Source organism: Columba livia, chromosome 1 (assembly GCF_036013475.1).
Source record: "Columba livia isolate bColLiv1 breed racing homer chromosome 1, bColLiv1.pat.W.v2, whole genome shotgun sequence".
NCBI classification, from domain to species: Eukaryota; Metazoa; Chordata; class Aves; order Columbiformes; family Columbidae; genus Columba; species Columba livia.
The window spans coordinates 204,351,078-204,374,818 of NC_088602.1; the positions used below are offsets into that span (position 1 = coordinate 204,351,078).

Sequence of the window (23,741 nt, forward strand, 5' to 3'; positions counted from 1 at the left end):
CTGGATTTATAATGGAGATCACACAGCGGGCAGCTGGACAGCCCCTGGTGTCAATCCAGGCTGGGGATGAAGGGATTGAGAGCAGCCCTGCCGAGAAGGACTTGGGGGCGCTGGTGGATGGAGATCGGACATGAGCCGGCAATGTGCGCTTGCAGCCCAGAAGCCAATGGTGTCCTGGGCTGCATCACAAGGAGCGTGGGCAGCAGGTCAGGGAGGTGATTCTGCCCCTCTGCTCCGCTCTGGTGAGACCCCACCTGCAGTGCTGGTCCAGCTCTGGGGTCCTCAGCACAGGACACACGTGGACCTGTTGGACAGGGGCCAGAGGAGCCACAGGAATGATCCGAGGCTGGAACAGCTCTGCTGGGAGGACAGGCTGAGAGAGTTGGGGTGTTCAGCTAGAGAAGAGCAGCTCTGGGGAGAACTTATTGTGGCCTTTCAGTGCTTAAAAGGGGGTGATAAGAAAGATGGGGACAGACTTTTCAGCAGGGCCTGTTGCAACAGGACAAGGGGTGATGGTTTTAAACTAAGAGGGGAGATTCAGGCTGGATGTGAGGAAGAAGTTTTTTTACACTGAGGGTGGTAAAACCCTGGCCCAGGTTGCCCAGAGAGGTGGTGGATGAACCATCCCTGGAGACATCCCAGGCCAGGCTGGACGGGGCTCTGAGCAACCTGATCTGGGTGAAGATGTCCCTGCTCATGGCAGGGGTGGCACTGGATGGATGAGCTTTGAAGGTGCCTTCAACACAACCTGTTCTCTATTCTAAGTCTATTCTATTCTAAGTCTATTCTAAGTCTATTCTATGAAACACAGAATTCTGTAGAAACATAAGTCAACCCCACATAAGCTAAATCCCTTCAGCAGCACAGACAAACGGCAAACAAGGAATTAAACACATTTAGGTACCGCCGGGCTTGATAACATGGACACAAGGCAGGTGCCACCGACTCAGAGAGCACCACCTCACAGAGCCCCTTCCACCAGCAGGCTCAGGAGGGGGTGAGGGGCTGCAACAACCAACCAGGGGCATTAAAATCCAAAAACCGCTCCAGACACGGCTGTGCTGAATGCAAAACTTCATCCTAAGGCGAGAATCTTTGGATTCAGCCGAGTTATTTCCGCCTAATGTGAGAATTATCAGAAATAAACATCTGGAGAAGCCCAGAGGGAAAAAGTCTAAATTGCTCAAGTGTAACGTACCCTCCCCACAAAAGCTGTGGAGCAGCGACAGCTGCACCACACCCACTCGTCCCTAAACTAGACTGGGGTGGGTTTGGGATTTTTTTTGGCTAAAAGGCATTATTAACTATTTGATCACGGTCTGGTAGCTGCAATTTGGGGCCATCCAGCTGCAAAGAGCCTCCAACCGATGATGAAAAGCAGCTGCCGTGTGTCCCCCCCGCGGCCCCCGAGGCTGAAGCGGCTCTCACGTGCCGGACAGCTGGAAGCTCTTACATGGAGATGCCGTGAGAAAGTCCTGCTCCGCTCCTCGGTTCCCCGTGCAGCGCCATTCCACGAATTGCAAAGGGATAAAGCTCTTCCGTCATGGGATTCGTTCAAGCGAGCGCGGCCGTATTTCAGGGACTGTCAGCAAGGAGGCACGTCGCTTAAATTACATCCTTTAAAACCTGAGCAGACTGAAACATTCCAACGCCAAATTCACAGCCCGACAGGAGGCGCATCCCCACTCGGACCAGTGCTCAGGGTGCCATTAAAACGCTCCTCGATAATTAGCTCTAAAGCAGGAGGGAAAAAATACATAAATCTATCTAATACTATTACAGATGCCCCAAGGAATCCAGTTCCCTCTCCAGCAGATGTTATGAAGCTCCTTAAAGCACCCCCTGGCTACTCACTTGCTGCGCTTTCCAGGGAAATTATAGCTCTTCCAAACGAGGGACAATATTGTCCCTCAATTATTTAAAGAGTTCAAAACTAAGGTCAAGACGAAGACTTAGAAACAGCTCAGGAAATCATCTGGGCGGGGAGAGGGATAAAGCTGTGGTGTGATAAATGTTTCCTGTTGTAATAATGCCTCCAAATATCTGTATAGAGCACTGCAAAACAACCATCACCAGACACCACTGCTAATGAAACTCTTCCGTGCTCTCGACATCTGCGCAGCTTCTCCCCACAAATCCCCCTCTATTCCCCAAAGGCCCCTCCCGAGCTCTGATTAGGTCTCGTCAGCCTCATTTTTATTACTTCTAAACTGTTTAAGCTCTTGACATTTTCTCTGGGGTCAGACGCTCCAGACTGAAAAACTCCCGTGTCCAAAGAGGCACTTGAGAATGCAGCGAGGCTCCACAAGAACCTGAAGCTCCTCAAGAAGCTCCTCCAAACTCCCCACTGTAAATACCCACGGGAGATGGTGACGCCTCCACTGCCCAGTTCTGGCTCCACATTTTCAGCGGAGGTGAGGACCACGAACAAAGCCCCAATATTTCACTGTTTGTGCAGAATTAGACGTCGGCGTTTCCATGAGTTTCTTCACCATTCCCAGTCAAGACGCGCAATGGTAACGATTTGCGGCTTCTAGAAATACTGTACGTGGTCATGGGAGGTCCTAATTATTTTCTCTGCAATGCCCAGCAGACCGAAATTTTCTCCAGATGTAGAAAAATGGGATTTGAAAGCCCCAAGAGCCATAAGATTGCTTCCCCCAAGCCCAGAAGGTTTACATTAAACATGTCGTTACCAAAAAAACAGCCAAATCAGATGTATTCAAGATCAAAACCTCTTTGCACTGAGGCTGGTTGTATTTTTCAGCTGAGAAATATATAAACTGCTTTCTTTTTGGCCCTCCTGATAAATACCACATGAAAGATTAGCCATGAAAGTCTTCATATTTACAGAAATAACCAAGATTCAGATTCAACAGCTTCCCTCTAATCAGCTCCACACATCAGTCTCCAATGAGAAAGCAGCCAAAAAGGCTCCAAACACACTTCTTGTGGGGCTAAGTCTCACCTAAAGCTCTAAGATATGGGAAACTGTTCAGTCTATACGGTTGCCTGAATAATAAATTGAAATAAAAGCAAGAGTCGTGTTCATTGTCCCCTGGTCATTGTCCTGGTCATAACCCCTTAAAAAATAAAAACCCAAACAAACCAACCTACTGCTGTATATTGGATGCGTTCAGTGTAAAGCACAGATTGAAATGCAATCTAAATAAACGGGGCTTATAAAAAGGAAGCTGTGGAGAAATCTGCTGCTTTGTGCTTTTCACAAAGCCCACCCCAGGGTCCTGTTGGTGCTAAAGCACAAACTCCAGCTCTTTGCTCCTCGCTGGGTCTTGGAGATGAAAATCTGAGCCATGCGGGGGAGGCGGCGGAGCCTCACAACGCGTTGTACTCCACACATTTCGACGGGTCTGTTGGGAAGTGCTTCTGGCAAATGGTCATGAGCCTCTTCAGCCCCTGGGAATTAACAAAACAAGGACAATTCTGTAATAAAACCGCAGCTGTCAAGCAAACTTAACAGCCTACAGTATTTTTAAGCTTAACAGGAATAACTCAAGACAAATAGCTGCTATTTTGGGGGTTGTGGGTTTTTATAGTTGGTTGTTTTTCCAGTTTTTATCAACCTTTCTGCTTGGAAAGTGTAAAGTTATTTCCAATATTAGAGGAGTCTGTGGCATAACTGAAAAGACCACAGATTCAGTCCCTCACGACAGATTCGCAGTGAGGATCACAGTGATGCTTTAACCCCTTTGCGCCACTGGAGGAGGAAACAGTACTATGAACGAGAAAAGATCCTGAAAAGAAACCTGAATATTAAAAGTAGTTCTACAGAGCAAAAAGCGATTTACAACATCAAAACAGGCTTCACAGCTACGAGAAGAAAGGAACAATTACTCTGGAGGAGCGGTGTCAGCCTGGCCTGCACCGTGGAGGCAAATCAAACGAGTAACTGAGAAGAGCAGAATGTGGACTTTTCAGTTCCTTCGAGGCATCGACTGCCAAAAACCAACACCATATAGACCCTATGATTATTTTCTTTCAAGTTATGTAGAAAAGTCTAACAAAGAAGGAAGAAAACTGCAGTGGTGGTAGCGTTATGTGGCAGTGACATTGTACTCCAGGATGGCAGAGTCGTGTCCCTGTCATTAGACACTCATCGTGGAAGACGGTTCCTCGCTGAGGGAAAATGATTCAACAGAGGAGCTCTGGCCCCTTCGATCCGGGCAACTCCGGAAAACACGTCCTAGCACCATAACGAGTCCTTTGTGGGATGCTGCGATCCCAGGTCCGTTGTAAATCAGAAACACGTTTGCTTGATGTAAGTGCTGGGAGCACAGATAATAAATATTTCATGCTCCAGTTTGAATCAGACTAGTTAAACAAGACTTGGTGTTTAAGACCAATGTGGAGAACACACATGTTTCAAGCCAACTTTGTCTTGGTGCTTCAGTAAGTTGTGTAATTCAGAAGGACAGATATGAAGTCCACAGTGAGAAGAACAACACAAAGATTTCCTTGACTAACCCTAACCTAACCCTACCCTAACCCCTAACCCTAACCCCAAAAGCAGAGAAAGGGCAAACTGGGCCCTTCACACACGTCGTATCTTCCACAAGATACGTTAAGAGAGATCAAGCGGCACTACAGAGTAGAGATCTTCCTGCTCGAAGGGTGGTAAATGGACACAGTTGGCAAATGATCCACCAAAATCGGAGAAGCAGCATTGTGGCCATGCTGAGGCCAACAACAATCTTCCTTCAGAGTCTAAATCCTTCTTTTAACATAGAATAAAAACAAAACTATTTAGTTTAACATAAGTTATTTCGTCCATTAATTATTTCATCCATTAATTATTACACTAACAGGAGCCTGCCTCTGAAGATGCCGATTTTCACCTTACAAAAGAACTGGTCGAATTTAATTTATTGGCTCTGTGTCTGGAGCTTCCTCTGACTTCACAATGATATTTTCTCAGTTAAAAACTATAGTTGAAGAGAAACTAAAGGTTATACGGGTAGCCACAGTACAAAGAGACTCACGGTAGCTGGGGAAGTTGCATTTTGCGAGCCATCTGCAAGTGTCTGGATGGCAGAGCTCAGAGGGTGTGATCAATGGTGCAGAGCACGGTTGGAGGCCTGTAGTCAGTGGGGTTTCCCAGGGGTCAGTATTAGGTCCAGTCCTGTTCAACCTGTTCATCAGTGACCTGGATGAAGAGACTGAGTGCACTAGGGCAAGTGTAGGGTCCTACACCTGGGGAATAACCCCCAGGCACCACTACAGGTTGGGGTGGACCTGCTGGAAAGCAGCTCTGCAGAGGAGGACTTGGGAGTTCTGGTTAACAACAGGTTGGCCATGAGTCAACAGTGTGGCCTTGTGGCCAAGAAGGCCAATAGTACCTGAGGTGCATTAGGAAAAGTCCCCCTCTACTCTGGCCTGATGAGGCCACATCTGGAGTTACGTGTCCAGTTCTGGGCTCCCCAGTTTAAGAAGGACAAGGAATTACTGGAGGGAGTCCAGCAGAAAGCCACAAAGATGATGAGGGGTCTGGAGCATCTTTTTTTATGAGAAGAGACTGAGAGAGCTGGATCTGTTCAGCTGGAGAAGAGAAGCTGAGAGGGGATCTCATCAATGTTTATAAATATCTCTAGGGTGGGTGTCAAGAGGATGGACCAGACTCTTCTCAGTGGTGCCCAGCGATGGGATGAGGGGCAATGGGCACAGACTGGAGCACAGGAGGTTCAATCTGAACATGAGGAGAAACTTCTTTACTTTGAGGTGCCAGAGCCTGGACCAGGCTGCCCAGAGAGGTTGTGGAGTCTCCTTCTCTGGAGACATTCAAACCTACCTGGACACATTCCTGTGTGATCTGCTCTGGTGAACCTGCTTCAGCAGGTGGGTTGGACTGGATGATCTCCAGAGGTCCCTCCCAACCCCAACTGTTCTGTGATTTTGTGAAATTCCATGCATGATGCTAGAACTATGAGTTAAGCAGCAAAGGAACTCAGAGTTCACAGCTACTTTGGTGTTCATACAGCATCACAATAGTTAAGATACAGAAAAATCCACTAAACTCCACTCCTAGCCCAGCACTGAACAGCCTTCAGGTCCAGAATGAGCCACCTATTAAACGGGTGTTATGCTTGACCCAAATTAAGGCAACTGTCCATTTCTAGCATCTTTTTACCACATCACCTTTAACTATAAAACCATTATTTCTCAAACATCCCCTAACTTCAAAAGAAAATTTGTTTGAAATTTGTTACCTGAATATATTTCCTCTGAGTTTCGTCGTTGAGAACATGGGCTACGTGCTTGGAGAAAATCTTTTCACGACCCGTTCGAGCGTGGATGCCAACCATGGTGACACCGATAGGCCAGGGCGCGTTGCCAATGGCCATCTGAAGATAAGCGTCGTTCGCCTGGAGGAACACGGTGCAGGCACAATTAGCAAAACAGAAAGGGCATCAGAACACAGAGCATTTTGGCACTGCCAGATGCACCACGTGGGAAGGCATCAAAAGGGGGATTTCAGCATAATAGTGATGACTGAAAGAAAATAAAAGCCCCAAAACAAAAGCCCACTATCGTACATCCCACAATTTTAGTTCTAGAATCAAATGATTTGGATTAAACTTGCCTTAGGCCATATAGGTCTTTTTTCAATAACAAAAGCGAGTCTGCTTGCTTGCTTGACAAATTATCCCAACTCCTCACAAGAATAATAAGAAATACGAGAAATTTAAAGGCAAAACACGTCTCAGTTTCCTCTGCATACACAAGCTGCTTAAGCAAATGCAATTGGTAGTTGAGTTCCACTTCTGAAAGCAGCAACAAACAAAACCCAGCACTGCCTTTGATCTTGTGTGCCAAAGCCCTCCTGCCTCCTCCAGTAAGCAAATTTTGTCCAAAAACCTTTTCATTAACTTACTTCAACCTCACCAGGTCGGCTTACGTAAGCATAGCCAAAGAAAGGGCCAGTGTCTCATAGTCAATAACTCAGTTGGCTTCAATTAATTCCTAATTAATTAAGCAACACCCTATTACTATGAATTCAATACCTTCATTTAACTTTACAATATTGGGTTTCCCATATAGGATTCCTCTGCAACTTAATATAGCCATCTCTGAGAAAAATTCTCTTTGTGTTTGCAAAGCTCTGCAGTTTCACCAACCTCAAAAGATCTTCTGACAGGCTGTGGATCAAACGCTACCTGGAGCTTAACCTGTAATAGCCATTTTTCATTTTGTTTGAATATATGTTGTATTTCCAGCTAGTTATCATCAAAATGCAAAGTGTTGAAGTAATAAACTAAATCAATTAGAACCAGACAGCCTGAACATGCCAGAAGAATACAAACAAACTTACCTTCACATACTCTCTTTGCAACATGAATTTAATAATATCTGTTATTGATTCTTTGATGTCTGCAGGAAGTGTCTACAGGAGAAGGGAAAATAAAAAAAACGATATCTTTACTTCAGAACAGCAGCTCAGGAAAATCATCCTACTCAGTATCTATACAAAGTTTAGCACCTACCCGAGCTTGAGGACTTCAACAAAGGAAAACATCTTTGTTATTTAGATGAAGGATCTGAAGCGAGAGGTTAGAATCATAGAATGTCCTGAGTTGGAAGGGACCCACAAGTGAAGGGACCCAGCTCCTGTCCCTGCACAGGACAAGCCCACAGTTCACACCATGTGTCTGAGGGTGTTGTCCAGTCTCTTCTTGAACACTGTCAGGCTTGGGGCTGTGACACCTCCCTGAGGAGCCTGTTCCAGTGTCCAGCACCCTCTGGGGGAAGAACCTTTTGCTAATGTCCAACCTGAACCTTCCCTGGCACATCTTCCTGCCATTCCCTCAGGTTCTGTCATCGACCACCAGAGAGAAGAGCTCAGTGCCTGCCCCTCCTCCTCCCTTGTGATGAAGCTGTAGCTGCCATGAGGTCTCCCCTCAGTCTCCTCTTCTCCAGGCTGAACAAACTGAGTGACTTTAGCTGCTCCTCACACAGCTTCACCTCCAAACCCTTCACCAACTTCATAGCCTCTTCCGGACACTCTCTAGCAGCTTTTTATCTCTTTTATCGTGTGGCGCCCAGACCTGCACACAGTGCTCCAGGTGAGGTGGCACCAGCGCAGAGCAGAGCGGGACAAACACCACCGTCACCCAGCTGGTTACGTGGCTACAACTCGTACTAGCGCAAAGCGCAAAATACAATCCCAATTCTCTATCATGTTTGCAACCCAGAGAACAGGTGATGCGTAAAGCAACACCTGGAGAAGCAGTGGGCAGAATAAAAAGGTCAGAGCTGGGAGTCCCGGGCTCTAGACACAGAAACTCTGACCAACTCAGTTCTTCTTCAGCGAAGGCAACATTACCTCAGGAGAGGTCACAAACCATGGGGTACTTTGAAAGCAGAAGCTAAAATAAGTCGTATAGGGTAGTGACATTGAAAAGCGATTCACCCTTTTCCGAAGTTTTCTGAAGAGCGGCCTCAGGTATGATTCTGTCTGCTTTTGCGTGGCGCTGTTCAGCTTCCCCTGCACCCCCCGTTTCACGTAGTCTTCTCTGGCATTCAGCTCCTTCGCCCAGACTCCAAGAAGAAACTGCAGGAGGAACAAGCACACTGATGTCATGGTGCCATCTAGCGACACTTGTGGAAAGCAGATGGGAACATTGGTTTAACCCACCATGGCAAAAATGAGGTTTTCGGAGAAATCTGAACTAAAAAGGCAAGAAGCTTCTTTTGAAGGGATATGAACAACCCTCCTATCATAAAAACATGTGAGGGAGGGAGGGAGGAGTGTGTATAGAAAGGCATGTACAAGGGAACAACAGTGTCAGTATCAGCGCTGGGAGGAGGAAGGGTACGTACAAGAACCGAAATCTCAGTAGAATGCTCATGTTTCAGGATAACTTTTGAGAAGGAGCCTAAGGAACTGTAAAGATCAGAGTGACAATCCAACCCACCAGACAGCAAACATGTCAAATGTTCCTTCTGTCCACCTGGAAAACGATTTTTGAGCTTTGTCTGGCTGCCCAGCTCAAACTATTATATATCAAAATGTCAATGTATCTGATACACACAAACGAAAGTTTCAACTCTTGCTGTGACTTCTGATTATCACAACAGTTACACAGGGACCATCTGACCCAAACGAGAGTAAATAGAGGCTTTTTGCCAGGAAACAATTTTCTACCATCCACTCAAACCCATTTCCTCAGCAAAGCCACTGGACTTCCTTTAAAATTCTCTTATTTCACATAACAGGACCGGGTGAAGTTTCATTTCAGCTTGCACTGATCCTAGGGAAGGGAGGCAGGGACTCCTCAGAAGTTTTTAATGCCACAGTAGTACATGGAAGCAACTACATACAACTGCCTCAATCATCATACTATATTTATTTTGTTTGGAAAAGTAGGGCCAGATTTTGAAGAATGCTGCTCTCCCAACAGCTCTTCTCCACGTCTAACAGAAGTCACTATTGAGATTAAGGCTGTGGAGTGCCAAGGATCTTTTAAAAACCCGCATTTTATGCATAATGTGCGAGGTTTTCTCTCCAGCAGCTGAAACCCTCCCTTCTTTTCACAAAATGTATCTGCATAATAGTAAAAAATGACATAGCTACAGAATAATTCACCTACTAGAGTTTATTACCTTCAAGAACTTTGTTATGATGTCCATATCATAGTGATCATCACCCCGTCCTAAGGATTCTCCCAAAGCCTAGAACAGGAGAAAAAAGGCAATGATTTCCACATTGTTCAGAGGTTTGTCGGCACCAACACAGCAGAGCGCAATTCACTGCACCGTGAACTGTAATAAACTGAATAAAACAGCTATAGATGCGACTGAGATTCATTAATCTATTAAAGACATTTAAGTCAAAAAGCCAATAGGATTATTTCTGACAAGTCAATGCAACAGGAATTCTTCATTCACTAACTACTAAATTATTAGCATAATTAGCAGCTGTCTCACAGGAGTGTATTAAGGGGAACTGTGGGTGCACTGCATTTTTGAGATCCCCAAAGCCATCAATTGACCTAATTATTTTGTTAAGCTATTTCAATTCTTCAATGTACTGGGGCTTTTTACCATTTCATTGAATTGTAACTGTGAAATTCAGGGAACAACTCCAAAACCCCCCAAACAAACAAAAAAAACCCCAAACCAGTATGCTCCAATACTTGAGCTTTCTGCCAAAACCTCAAAACTGTTAATACAGCATTCTTAGAAACATCTTCCAGTAGATACAGATGCACTGATAATGTTTCCATTGTCCTCACATCACCAACGTGAGTGTGGTTAAAAAAGATGTCCCAGATTTAGAACCAAATTCAGTAGAAGCCTTTATGCTCAAGGGAGTGCAGTTTAAGTAGCATAAAATTAAGATTACAGTGTTTACAAACTTTTCAGAAAAGGATTATTTCCATGGCAACTGCCCCAAAATGGGACTATTTTGAAAACTAACTAACAGATTGGCAAGTGCAGCCCCATTACAACTGCTATCCATTCTGGTACTGCAGGTATTTTATACCACAACCCCTAGTACCCTAAGAAAAAAGCCAAAGACTATCTCCTTATAATAATGTTCTCATTTGAGCTTTCAGTTATAAATCAGATTATTCCGTAAACACACTTTTGGAAGGATGAGATGAAGAATAACTTCTGCAAAGAGTTTTGAAGATGAAGTGTAAAAGTCTTCAGGTCTAGTTAATGAGCTTTTCAAAACATTACCCTGAAACACCAGGTGCTGAATGCATTTCATGGTACCCAGTCTCCACTCACACAAATACTGTGGTTTTCTTTCAGAACACAGTAATCATCTGCGATGAACTTTCTGGGACACACTGTCACTGTATTTCTTGTATTTTCTGTGATCTGCCTACTTCTAACTTCCACTTCTTCTTTGTCCTGGATGTTTTTGTATCACACAATCTTTCTGTGTGGTCTACTTTTCAGAGTCTGGTACTAAGCCCATTACCCTCTCAAATACTCATTGAAAGGCTTTAGAAACTATGACCAGGTGCTATATTCTTATTAAAATCCACTTCCAAAACCCCCTGCAGAGGGGATCCTAAGTAGATCAACTTTCCTTGCAGGTAACTCCTATCCCTTTTTCATGAGATGCTGTACAAAGATCACTTGAGTTTTCACATGTCTACTGTGGGCACTTAGAAACCTGAATTTCCTAACAGGATACTTCAGAATGCCAAAGTCAGATGATGTTGAAAACAAGGTAACTTTGTCTAAACAGTCCTGAAGCTTTCTCACAATAATATAGGACGTCTAAAAATCCTTAATTAAAATCTACCCATCACGTACTTCTAGTTCTTCAATAGTAGTGTTCTCCTCATGGACTTTCAAGTCATTCTGTGAGTCATCATCTCCTGCTTCTTGGCCGCCTACAATTTCATTCAGATACTGCTGGTCAATCTTATCCAAAGCAGCCTTCAGGTCATTTCTCAGGCCCTGGAAAAGACAAGAAATGACTAATTTGAAAAGAAACACCATCAAATAAAATAAAGGCAGTTCAGTACTGTCTCTGTGAGCATCCAACTTCTGTTCATGAAAAGCCCCATTCTGCAAAAACATGCATAAGGGTTTAGCTTTGTTGTCTGAATTTGAACTGAATTCAAAGGATGGTTTCTGGATTGCTTCAGCACTTCACAAAAAGCAGGTGCATGAACTTCTGCAACGTTCAGATCTATGAAAAAGACTTTTTAACATATTTTCACCAGAAAAGCATGGAGGACAATCAATGATTAGGAGTTTTGTCAAGATATTTTCTCCAAGCAATGTGCTGAACCACCCCCAAACAGAAAACAGACCATAGCCACCATCAGCTTTACAAGCCATCACATCTGCCCTAAAAAAAAGCTGTAAATAAGGTAAATAACACTTCTTCAGTAATATCACATAAAACATTTACGTCTTCCCCTTATTATCAATGATTTAAACATTCTAAAGTATTTTATACCAACTGTTTAAAATCCCTGCTGTAGAATAGGTGATAAACAAAGAAAGATCACATACATGATTTCAAAGTGATGCTATAGTTAAGAGCTGCTTTCAAATAGAACAAGAAACTCGGCTTAGTCACAGTTTGAGGACCTGCATTTTTATCTTGAGATAAAATATAAAGCTCCATAAAGGAGTGTGACATTTCTTACCCTAAGATAAATTCAGCCACTCCACTGGGAATACACAGGCACAGTTATTTCCCCTCTTCCATCATCATACGTGACTGTCTGGAGCGTTTCTATTAATCATTTAGCAGTCTAGCAATGTCTGAACCACAAAGTGGTTACCGTGACTATCCACATTCTAAGCAACACACAGCAACAGGAGTGACTGAAACACATAGCACAAAAATCCAGCACAAACCTATTTATGAGCTCACTATTTCCTAATACTCCTGCCACTGTCATCCATGTCCCTGCAAGGGAAGCTTTTATTAGCAGATTTTTTTTTCAAGCCTTTAGATCTGTTTCTTTTTATTAAGACTTGAACATGAACAGACTTTTCTGTGCAGCCCCAGCAAAGACATTTCAAACAACTCACTTTGCTACAAATTAGGGCCGAAAATCCAAATTGTCACTCTCTTAGCTGGGTTGCAAATTTGGTTGACAGTGAACGCAAAGCAAAGCCCAATTACGTCTCCTCACTTAACTGATCAATTCTTAAGAGGAATTAATCAGTTAATTATGATATATCTTATAGTATTTTTTTTTTTTAATGGACAGCTCCTTTAAAGGGAAGAAAGGAGAAAAAGAAGATTGCCTAAGATGTTATAGCTCTGGAATCGAGGGATTTGAAAAAACCATCTACATACCAGAAAGAGAGGATGCAATCCTCCTCTTACTTACCTTCTCAGAAATGCATATGATCACAAACACAGGCTAGTTTTAACAATAAATGACTCTTCTCTGCTGGTTAAAAAGCAGGTAACAACCCACGCTGGGGTATTCCTGCCACCTGGAGATTCCTTTTTCAACTGAAACAGGCCTAAGGTTGAACTATCAGGCATAAGGAATTGTAATTGTGGACAAAACAATGACATTTAACATACCTGCTCAGGCAATAAATTGCTCTGTACTGCCCCTCCCTCCTGAAAATTAACAGTTACTAAAACTGATTTTCTGTAACTCTTAGAGAATTCCTCACTGGTTACCCCACTACAAATAAGTAACTAATAGCCAGCCAGTCTTACCTTGTTCACTTCAGGCGCAAGAATTTCGATCTTCCTCAGCCGTTGAAATGCATCATAATCTGTTTCTCCAAACAGTCGGATCGGCTCACCCCTTTCTCGTAACCTCCTGATAACCTGAAAAGAATCAAAGCATTCCCTTGCGCAATCTTGTAAAAGGAAGCAAAATAAAATCCAGAATGACAGATTTATTTACTTTGCTTAGAATAACAAGCTGAGCTGGACTGGAGAGGAAATGGCAATATTTTAAGTAGTGGAAAAATGTTCCAGACACTTTACAACCTAAATATAAGATTCCCACGGTATTTCAGTGAAAGGTCATTCCAAATATTACCAATCTAAATTTTGCGTAAAACTCTAAGCGGCTTGCTGTATCCTGACTTCTTCCTGCTCTGACTTGTTTAAACAAAGACACAAAAATCATCCCTCTAGCAGAGCTTAAAAACTGTTTTGAAAATCACAAAGGAAATCTCACTTATCTACTTGTCTAGGGCAACAGAAATACTCTCCCTAACCTGGCTGCAGGTTGTCCCAGCACATCTGCAAGACTCATTTGCTGAAAACTCTCATCCTTAAGCATTTGGCAAATATTAATTCCTACAATCTAATAGGATAGTAACTTTAGATAAAACAGAGGTGTAATATCCCCCCTCAGCTGATTTGCAGAGTCATAGGCATAGCCAAAAAAGGAACTTAATTCTCCTGATTCCTTACCTCACGCGTTGCTTCTAAATCTCTTTATACTCACTGTTATTCATCTAGTGTGTGAAGCAATAGGCGTATAGATCTATGAATCACCATGCAATACTTTGGTGATCAAGAGAAGGGTTTGCACTTCCTTTCATGCCATCACTTTGTTATATCAACAGACAGGTTGGACAACAAGAAAATAAATGAATCGAGGCATTAATTTGTTTCTTCAATCTTGCTGTATGTTGGCAAGCATTTGATTTGCAAATATATCACAAAATGAAGGGTGGATAGAGAGCAGCAACACCTCAACCTCAACCAAAACACGCGCCCAAGTAGATCAATAGCAGCAAAACATCGCACATCACACAGGACACACAGACCAAACCTCAAACCAAACATGAAACCAACAGCCTGTCATATACTCCTGTAAAAAATAGCAAGTATCTTGCAAAATGAAGGGGATGTGTGGCATTCTCAGATTATCTCAGCTGCAAATTTCAGTATTTCCAAAATTAGAAATGATTCTGTACTTCTGAGCTTCCTGCTTCTCTTCTGCTTTGGGGTATAGATCTGTTTGTGCACTCGCATTCACACAGGTATTTTTATCCTTAGAAAGGACAAATAACACACCAGCTGCTCTGGCTTCAGGACTTTTTCTTCTAGAAATCAAGGTGAACTTCTAGAACTTAAGTTTCTAAATTTGGGTTCTGACCAATGAGCTACAAAAAAAAGATGCTGGGAGAAAAAATATTGGAAAAAACAGCATGCCCTCTTCAGTACTATCAAAGGATTATACTGATATTCAGGGTATTGTTTTAGATGTGATCTGAAAGAGCTGTAAATTGTCATAGTGCATCTGTGCAAACCCATACAACAACAGGCTCTACCCATCTCTACCTCCCTGTGCATTCAACTGGACAGCAGATCCTTAGTGAGTGAAGATGATCATTGTTGACTGTAACAATGGAGGCTTATTATTTTATACAAACTGCCATAAAACGTACACTTGACTAGAAAAAGTGGCCCTAACAAGAAATTTCAGATGCATTTGCTGTAAACTCAAGTAGTCTGTTGATGGTGACTGATTTTACCTCCTGCCTGGAAAGGGTCATCGGTAACTTTTCTTCTGCCAGTTCCAGCTCCAGCACTGGATTTGAAGAAGTCAGTGGTTGCTCCTCCTCTTCTTGCTGCTGTACCTACATTCCACAGACACAGTTACTAATGTGTTGATGGAAATAAACCCATATATTGATAGCAATGTAAAGATAGAGAACTCTGGAACACGGATTTTAATATGACAATAGAAACCTGTAGTTTCATAGTTTTTATTGTCTATAATTGAATTTCACAGGATATCAATATTTAACTAACACTTCTGCAAGTTGCAGGAATCACAGAATCATGAAATACAATCATAGATTAGTTTGGGTTGGAAGGGACCTTCAAAGCTCATCCAGTGCCACTTCTGCCATGAGCAGGGACATCTTCACCCAGAGCAGGTTGCTCAGAGCCCCGTCCAGCCTGGCCTGGGATGTCTCCAGGGATGGTTCATCCACCACCGCTCTGGGCAACCTGGGCCAGGGTTTTATCATCCTCACTATACAAAATCTCTTCCTCATGTCCAGCCCGAATCCCCCCTCTTTCAGTTTAAAACCATCACCCCTTGTCCCAACGCAAGAGGCCCTGCTAAAAAGCCTGTCCCCATCAGCAAATGCAAAGGACAACTGCTGAAGTTGGGCAATCACTTTAGCAGGAAGATGCCAAAAATAGCAAATCCACCCTCTGCCTGTTGATTCCTGCCCTCTCCTCCTTACCCATACAAAAGCATTTGCATTGCTATGATTCAAATACAAAATCCCCTGGCAAACATAAAGAAATGGACTCTTCCCAGCCCACTTAGTGTGACCTCTTCACCCAGCTCACCAGGCGTAGCACATGCACAGACACAAGGGCAGAAATGAAATCCCAAGGGCAGGGAGAGAGTGGGGCTGCTATTTTGGTGGCACTTTCAGCTTAAAGTACTTACTACCTGCAGCTTCAGTGAGCTGAGTACAATTACCAGTGATCCATGGTTCCTACCGGGTTTTGAGAGATGTTGTTGAAGGTAACACATCTTTCTATCAAGCTTGCCACAGTTTCTTGTGGGTTAAAATAAAAAGGTACCTAGAGCTCCTCACAGGGAGGGGAATCTCATTAACAGCTCCTCTTAATCTAAAAGAAGGCTCCCGAATCAAACAGAGCTTTCCTTTATTAATCAATATTTTAATAATGCAAAACAACTCTTTGATCAAAGTAACTTCGAGACAGCAGTCATGTAACTACAGTTCCCTTTAGAAGCCCAAATTTGACACTTCTGACAGCACGAGCAGATTGCTACAGGTAACATTCCTACAATAAGGAAAAATTTCCAGTACTTACATCTTGTTTTTACCTAGATTCCTTATTAGAATTTATTTCCTTCCCATTCTTGCTAAAAGGGAAATGCTCCACTTAATCCTACAGCACCCTCTCACATTCTCCATGCGCAGGCATTGTCACGTCCAGTCTGTATTCTGGCTGGTCAGTTTGATGAATATACAGGTTTTATAAAGAAGCTTTTCTATTCTTTCAGGCCAATGTGCCAGTCTTGCCCTCCCATGTCAGTATGACTCCACGTGGGTGTCAGGACCCAGCCCTGTGGCTCCAGCTACACGATTCAGCCATAAATCTACATTCAGTGCTGTATTAGCACACACAGAAATCTCTACGACCACAAGTGTTTGAAACAAGCACGGGAAAGACAATCAAATCAATGTTTAACATGTAAAGGAAAGGGGAAAATAAAACTTCCATCAATGCAGGAAAGGGGGGATTGACAAGGGACAGAAAATATGGAAGAACTGTGCAAATATACATATAAAGAAATACACTCCCATGGCAGAAGGATACGTGCAAATTTTAACTTACAAACACTCTTGAAATCATAAAGAGACAGCAGCATTGGGGGAAAAGATTTGATCCGTTCTGTCAGCTGGACTCCACAAGTTACAAGTGATATCTTTACCAGAGTTATTTTTGTTTCAGTGCTTTATTTTTCAAGCAAATCAAATTATTACAACTGATTAAATCTAAGCAAAGCAAAAAAGCACCTGAATTAAAAAAGAAATCAGTCTGTATTCTAAATCTTATAAATGCAGCAAAGGCCAAATGCAGAAATCTGGGAGGCTCTGAAAAGGCACTAAATTTAATGAAGCAACTTATTTTAAAACCATTTTCAGGGTTACATTGCAAACCAAAACTGGTGCTGCAGCAGCACAGATGAACCCATTTTAATCACCACATGAGGCTCTGAAGAATTAAAGACAATGCTCAAAAAGCATTGTGTAGTCATTTCCATTTGTAAGAGTGACTGGATTCACAGAATGCTTTCTCATGACTTACGTGCTGTGCATTCTGAGAATCGTTTCGGTATCGATGTTCAAATATTCCACAAACAGATCAAGGTTTCAGAATAAGTCACTGACGGGGTAAAGTTCAACTGAAAACAAAGCTCCTATTTGTGCCCAGTAACACCAAATGTGATTACGAGCCTCTGTCGTGTCCCCGCGGTAGCACGTCCCCCCTCGCAAACACGTACGATCAGGCAGGCAGGCAGACACACACGCTTGTAAAACAAAACAACGTTCTTTCCATTTCCGTAAACTATTGCCCTGACACCATTTCCAGGCAGATAAAGCCTTCCAGATCACTCATTTGTTGCAAAATGCACTCAAGGTTACCAATTGTCTTCTCATAATTTGCCAGCAAGAAGATAAATGCTGTTGTTGCACTCTTTCAATGCTGGATGGTTGATGGCCAAAGCCAAAATAAAATATATACAGTATAAAACTTGGTAGATCTTTTTAATATGTGCCCATGCTATACTGATTTCTTTTGGGACATTTTGACCAGATCGTGAAAATCATCTGAATGGATAAAATTATCCAAATGTATCCATTTTGTTCCAAATAATGGGTGGGGGAAGGTGGCTACGTCAGACCCAGTGTTCATGCCTAACAGCACAATTTAAAAAGAAAGGAAGACAAGCTTTGATCCCAAGCCACTTCATGCTTTCCACAAAAAAATAAATAAAATAAATAAAAGCCAAACCATAACACAAACTTAAGTAGCTGTATATCATGCATATCTGTTCCTGCATTGAAAATGGGTTTGGAAACTCATACCTCTCCAGGTGGCTTCTCACTTACAGGCTAATGTATCACATTAACAGATTGAACAAAGAACAACAATAATCAGTAACAACATTTATACTGTTGATAATAAAATTTAGACTTCAAAGCAAACATATAAATTCCTGGAAGAACAATTACCATACCTTGTAGCCGCATCTCTGAAAATAGGCCTCCTCTTCTTTTTTAGCTAACTCGCTGCGTTTGAAATATTTCTTATTTCCCTAAAAGAGAGGAGAACTGTTAACAGTTCACAGCTTCGTGTACTTGGGCAAAAATGTTTCCAACTTCCTTACTTGATATGGAGAATTCAGCTACATCCTTTCAGAGAGGTGGCTACATTGTCATGTAAAGGGAACTAGTTGGAAGCACCTCTGGAAATGAGCAGCACAGAGTGATTTTGCAGCCCATTTGCACAAGCAGGCATCAAAGTACAATGTGTTCACCAGAGCTTAGAAAAAGAACGTCCTTTGTCCCATAAGGCCACAGTACTCGTTAGTGTAAAGCTTCACTTCAGATGTGCATGATACTCGTGAGTGTAAAGCTTCACTTCAGATGTGCATGATACTCGTGAGTGTAAAGCTTCACTTCAGATGTGCATGATACTCGTTAGTGTAAAGCTTCACTTCAGATGTGCATGACAAGGCCTGGGTTGGAGCACAGTAAAGTTGTTTAAATATAAAATATAAATATTAATTAATTAATTAATAATGCAAAACAACTCTTTGATCAAAATAACTTCGAGACAGCAGTCATGTAACTACAGTTCCCTTTAGAAGCCCAAATTTGACATTTCTGACAGCACGAGCAGATTGCTACAGGTAACATTCCTACAATAAGGAAAAATTTCCAGTACTTACATCTTGTTTTTACCTAGATTCCTTATTAGAATTAATTAATTCGAATTAATTAATTATTAGAATATTAATTAATTAAATATAAAAAATGTCATTTTACACTAAGTCAAGGAGATGGAAAAAAATCACCTTTGTAGAGAGTGTTTTGTAAACTTGCTTAGCGCATCAATGTAGAAACATGTTCAAAAAGATCTTCCAGACACACAACGGCTGGTAACGGTGGTCACCCCGAAGTATTTACTTTCATTTATATGAACTATTAACTTCTTTCTTCACACTTTGCCTGCCTGACCTACAACAGCCTCTGATCACAGCTCCAGACTTCAGCCACTGACGCCACAACCAAAACTCAGACACCCACACAAGCGCCCTGCTCTCTTTAGGTTCACAAAGGAAGGAGATCCGCTCAGGGGGAAGGGATCCCTGCGAAGGAAAGGGATCCCTGCGAAGGAAAGGGATCCCCGCGAAGGAAAGGGATCCCCGCGAAGGAAAGGGATCCCCGCGAAGGAAAGGGATCCCTGCAGCATTCACCAAAGGCAGCTCGGGTTTTCCCCATCTCTCAGTGCCTAAAATAACTACCTACACCAGCTCCCAAAGGCAGAGACACACGGCGAGGCCCTGAGGCCCTGCTGCACCCCCATCCCCTGAGCGTCCAGCCCCAAACTCCTCCTGGCTCCTCCCCTGACCCCCTCCCGGGCCAACCCGGCTCCTCTGCCCCAAACCCCCTCCCGGGTCTCTCCTGACCCTCCCAAACCTCATGCCGAGCCGCTCCCGACCCTCCCAACCCCTCCCAAGGCCGCTCTGACACCCTCACCCCGGCCCAGGCTGCCTCATCTCCTCTTCCCGGCCCCATCCCGGGCCGCTCCCGCCTCACCCCGCCCCGAGCCTCCCCTCAGGCCGTTCCCCTCACACAGGGCGGCTCCTGGCCCCGTCCCGCCCGCCCTCACCCCCACCAGCTCCTTCTCCTCCAGCTGCTGCCGCTTCCGGCTGATCTCCCGCTTCAGGATGTCCATGGCGGACCGACTACCGCCGCCGGAAGTGCTGCAGCAAAAACACTACCGTCACTTCCGGGAGACCCCTCGCCGAGAACCGGGACGCGGGGCCCCTCAACGCCCACAGCGCCCCCTGGTGGGTGGGAGGAGCGCCGGGGGGCTGGTGTGTGCACGGGGGCAGCTGCGGGGACTCAGTGGCCTGGCCGAAAACGGTCATAGAATCATAGGACAGTTTGTGTTGAAGGGACCTTCAAAGCTCATCCAGTGCCACCCCTGCCATGAGCAGGGACATCTTCACCCAGATCAGGTTGCTCAGAGCCCCGTCCAGCCTGGCCTGGGATGTCTCCAGGGATGGTTCATCCACCACCTCTCTGGGCAACCTGGGCCAGGGTTTTACCACCCTCAGGGTAAACATTTCTTCCTTGTGTCTAACTTGAATCTCCCCTCTTTTAGTTTAAAAACCATCACCCCTTGTCCTGTCAAGGATCTGGGGGTGTTGATCATGAACATGAGCCAGCATGTGCCCAGGTGGACAAAAAGGCCACCAGCATCCTGGCCTGTGTCAGGAATAGTGTGGCCAGCAGGACCAGGGCAGTGACTGTCCCTCTGTCCTGGGCACTGGTGAGGCCAGACCTTGAATCCTGTGTTCAGTTTTGGGGCCCTCACTACAGGAAAGACCATGGGGTGCTGAAGCAAGTTGGGAAAAGGGAACAGAGCTGGTGAGGGGTCTGGAGCACAAGTGTGATGGGAGCGGCTGAGGGACCTGGGGGGTTCAGCTGGAGAACAGGAGCTGAGGGGAGACCTTCTGATCTCTGAACTGCCTGAAAGGAGCTTGGAGTGAGAGGGGTGTTGGTCTCTTCTCCCCATTAACAGGGGATAAGATGAGACGAAATGGCTTCAAGTTGCACCAAGGAAGGTTCAGATTGGATATTAGGAAACATTTTTTCACAGAAAGGGTTGTCAGGCATTGGAAGAGGCTGCCCAGGGAAGTGGTGGAGTCACCATCCCTGGAAGGGTTTAGAAGATGTATAAATTAGGTTCTTAGGACATGGTTTAGTGATGACAGAGCTAGGTTAACAGTTGGACCTGATCTTAACGGTCTTTTCAACCAAAATGATTCTCTGATTCTGTGGAGCTGGTCACTGACCCAAGGTGCCCATGGGCCTGGCCACACAAGCTGGTGGCTGCCCCAGGGGAGGGTGGCTGTGATCCCAGCTGCTCCCAGTGGGGCTGTCACCCTGCCACCAGCCTAACACCACTCTAACCAACACCCCAAGGGAAATCAGAACTGTTTCACTGGCTCCAGGGTGCCCTCAGGTGAAACAACACCAGCAAAATGTAGGGTACAATTGCAAGGCGCTCACAAGTACCCTGCTCCTTCCCCAGGTACTGGTATTAAAAATCACCCAAGAGATGAGAAAGGTTTGTGTTCCCTGTCCCCTGCACTGTCTGTGCACCTGCACTGTGATGTTGGTTCCTGCTGCCTTCAGACCGAGAGGACTCATGTAGCTTGTAGGGACCGAGCTACCAAGTGTGTATATCCTAGGAGTATATCTACTGCCTTTTTTAGCTTTAGTCCTTGTCACCAGGCATACAGCATGTGTGACAGAGATAATAAAATGAAGAAATCTTATTTTGCTTATTTACCTGGTTTTGTACAGCGATTTCCATCTTGTGGCTTGTAACGTGCAAGAGGTCCAGAAAAAGCTTTGAAATGTGGGTAAGAACAGTCAACTGTCACTATGCTGAAACTCATCAAGATTACACCTTTGCTGGAAACAAAGGCCACCAAACAATGGGTGAATGTCTCCTCTGTTTTGTTATTAACAGGAGCAGGGTGGCTGTTCTGTCTCCTCCAGCCTCACCCTATGGCACATGGCAGCTTCTGCCCCCTGGCTCTGCCAGGCTTTTTTCACCTTTAGGTCCCCCTAGATTATTTTTTTTGCCTTTCCCCATTGTAAGCTACATCACTTCAGTACCTATTTTGGAGGCCACAACCACAACTGGCTCTTCACCCAGGTTAAACAATCTGAGTCGTGTGTTCTTTCTTGCAGAATATAGCCCGTTGTTTTACACGTATTGTTTAAACCCAGGCTGGACGGATTTAGAGATATTTAGAAATCATGCGCGGCTTTACCTCAGGTTCGAACACAATTGCTTTGCAACAAGGAAGCAGGAACAGTCCTCCTACGCTTTTTTGTAGTTCTTCTAAAAGGAAATTATTTCACAACTGGCAGAGAAAGGGTCCAACAAGGTCTCAGTAGAGAGGCCTGGGAGGATGTGCCCACACTTGGCTAAGGGCACAAATTGTGAGGCTGTAGGAACATTCTGTAGTGGACTTTATGGCAAATGAATCCAGATGTTTGTGTCTGAGCGCCAGCTGCCCCCCTCGATTAACTGTAGTGTAGACATAACCTTAGACCTTGCTTCACTTCCTGCTCCAGTTTGACATTATATCTCAGTTAGAGAGGTTGCAAAACAAAGGAGGAAAGCCACTCACACACAGTATTCTCAAGAATGATGCAGTTACTGGCAGGTGACACCTTAGACCAAAATTCTCCTGGTTTATAAAAATCGAAACAAACCAGTGAGGTGCCAGGGAGGGGTATAATGGACAAGGAAAGCTGAACACTACATGTTTGTAAAACATAGGTTTGAAATTAATGCTGGACCTCTAAAAGATGTCTAAAAGTTCACTAACGATGACACAACCTTCCATGACTGATTGGGTGCTCTTCTTCAGTGCTCCTGGTTCTGTGCTCTTCTTGCCTCCAAATCAAATCACCCTGTAATGTAAATCCCTGCTGTGATCAAGAGAGTTGTCCTGTGGAAGAGATGTGCAATCTACAAAGTACAAGCCCTCCCAAAAGACTTGCTGTATGCATGCAAATATGTCTATATGTTGGCTATGTTGTTCTGAGGGCATTCACTAGTATCTCCCTGAAGAAGGAAAGGGGGAAAAAATATTTGGTGTCATCCATCTTCTCGATATTTCTCTTTTTGAAGAGATCAGAAAATCTTCTGATGTATAATAAGTTGTGGTACGTTCTTTTTCTTGCACTGATGACTTATGAGGAGATCCACTCCAGCTTGCTCTCTGATTTCCAGGATGGCAAATCTGAACCTTCTTTGCCTTGTGCTCGGGGCAACATTTTCTGAAGAACCTGAATTGTCGAGATGGTTGGGTCAGGTCTCGGCTGGACTCTGCTCAAAGCTTCTCTGTTTCTCGCAACATCTTCCCCAGGGTATATCAACGTTGGAAATTCCTTACAGTCCCTGCCTGCTTCGTGATGGATCTCTCATCCTTTGTTTCCATTCACACAGGCTACTTGGTTGTAGGGAGCAGATCTGGAGCATCTCTTGCCGGACAAACTCATGGTGCACATGACAGATCACGCTTTGAGCTCTGCTCCTTGGACCATGCTGTGGAAACAGCTCCTGTGCACCACAGGAGGATTTCTCCAAGTCTCCCCTGCTCCAAGGAGCCCTTAGACTATGGAAACTGCTTAGCAATGCATTATGAAAATGGACAATTCCTTCCCTGTGCTGTCCCCTCATCCATGCAATGATGTTTTTGATGGCATCAGTGCATAAGATATTTTTAATACACAAAATGTGTGCTTTTCCAAGCTGTATTTCAAAGTATCATTATATATGGTGTTACTCCACTCATTAGACTCAATTAGATCGTGGCTATAAATCCTTAGCTTGACTGTTTTCTACTGCTTCTGTTTTGCTTTTCAGGGCAATATTGCTTGTTTGATACCATGATAGTTGCCTATTCTGTCTCACATGTGATTAATAAATGTTATATTTG

General features: G+C 44.1%; 1 protein-coding gene across 4 annotated transcripts; it reads right to left on the reverse strand.

Moving 5' to 3' along the window:
• Window positions 1–2,721: 2,721 nt before the first annotated feature.
• On the reverse strand, window positions 2,722–20,004 carry PRPF18 (pre-mRNA processing factor 18). Of its 4 annotated transcripts, XM_065049265.1 has the most exons (12): window positions 19,880–19,967; window positions 19,062–19,224; window positions 18,222–18,299; window positions 18,070–18,096; window positions 14,959–15,063; window positions 13,178–13,291; window positions 11,290–11,436; window positions 9,619–9,687; window positions 8,426–8,566; window positions 7,328–7,399; window positions 6,225–6,380; window positions 2,722–3,417 (listed from the first exon to the last, which is right to left on the reverse strand). In XM_065049265.1, the coding sequence occupies exons 5-12, from the start codon at window positions 14,977–14,979 to the stop codon at window positions 3,337–3,339; spliced, it is 801 nt and encodes a 266-aa protein (XP_064905337.1). In that variant the 5' UTR covers window positions 14,980–15,063; window positions 18,070–18,096; window positions 18,222–18,299; window positions 19,062–19,224; window positions 19,880–19,967; the 3' UTR covers window positions 2,722–3,336. The 4 variants fall into 4 exon arrangements, with proteins under 4 accessions (XP_064905337.1, XP_064905333.1, XP_064905336.1 ...); XM_065049261.1 differs by lacking the exon at window positions 19,062–19,224 and having other exon boundaries at window positions 19,880–20,004; XM_065049264.1 differs by lacking the exon at window positions 18,070–18,096 and having other exon boundaries at window positions 19,880–19,969.
• Window positions 20,005–23,741: the final 3,737 nt, after the last annotated feature.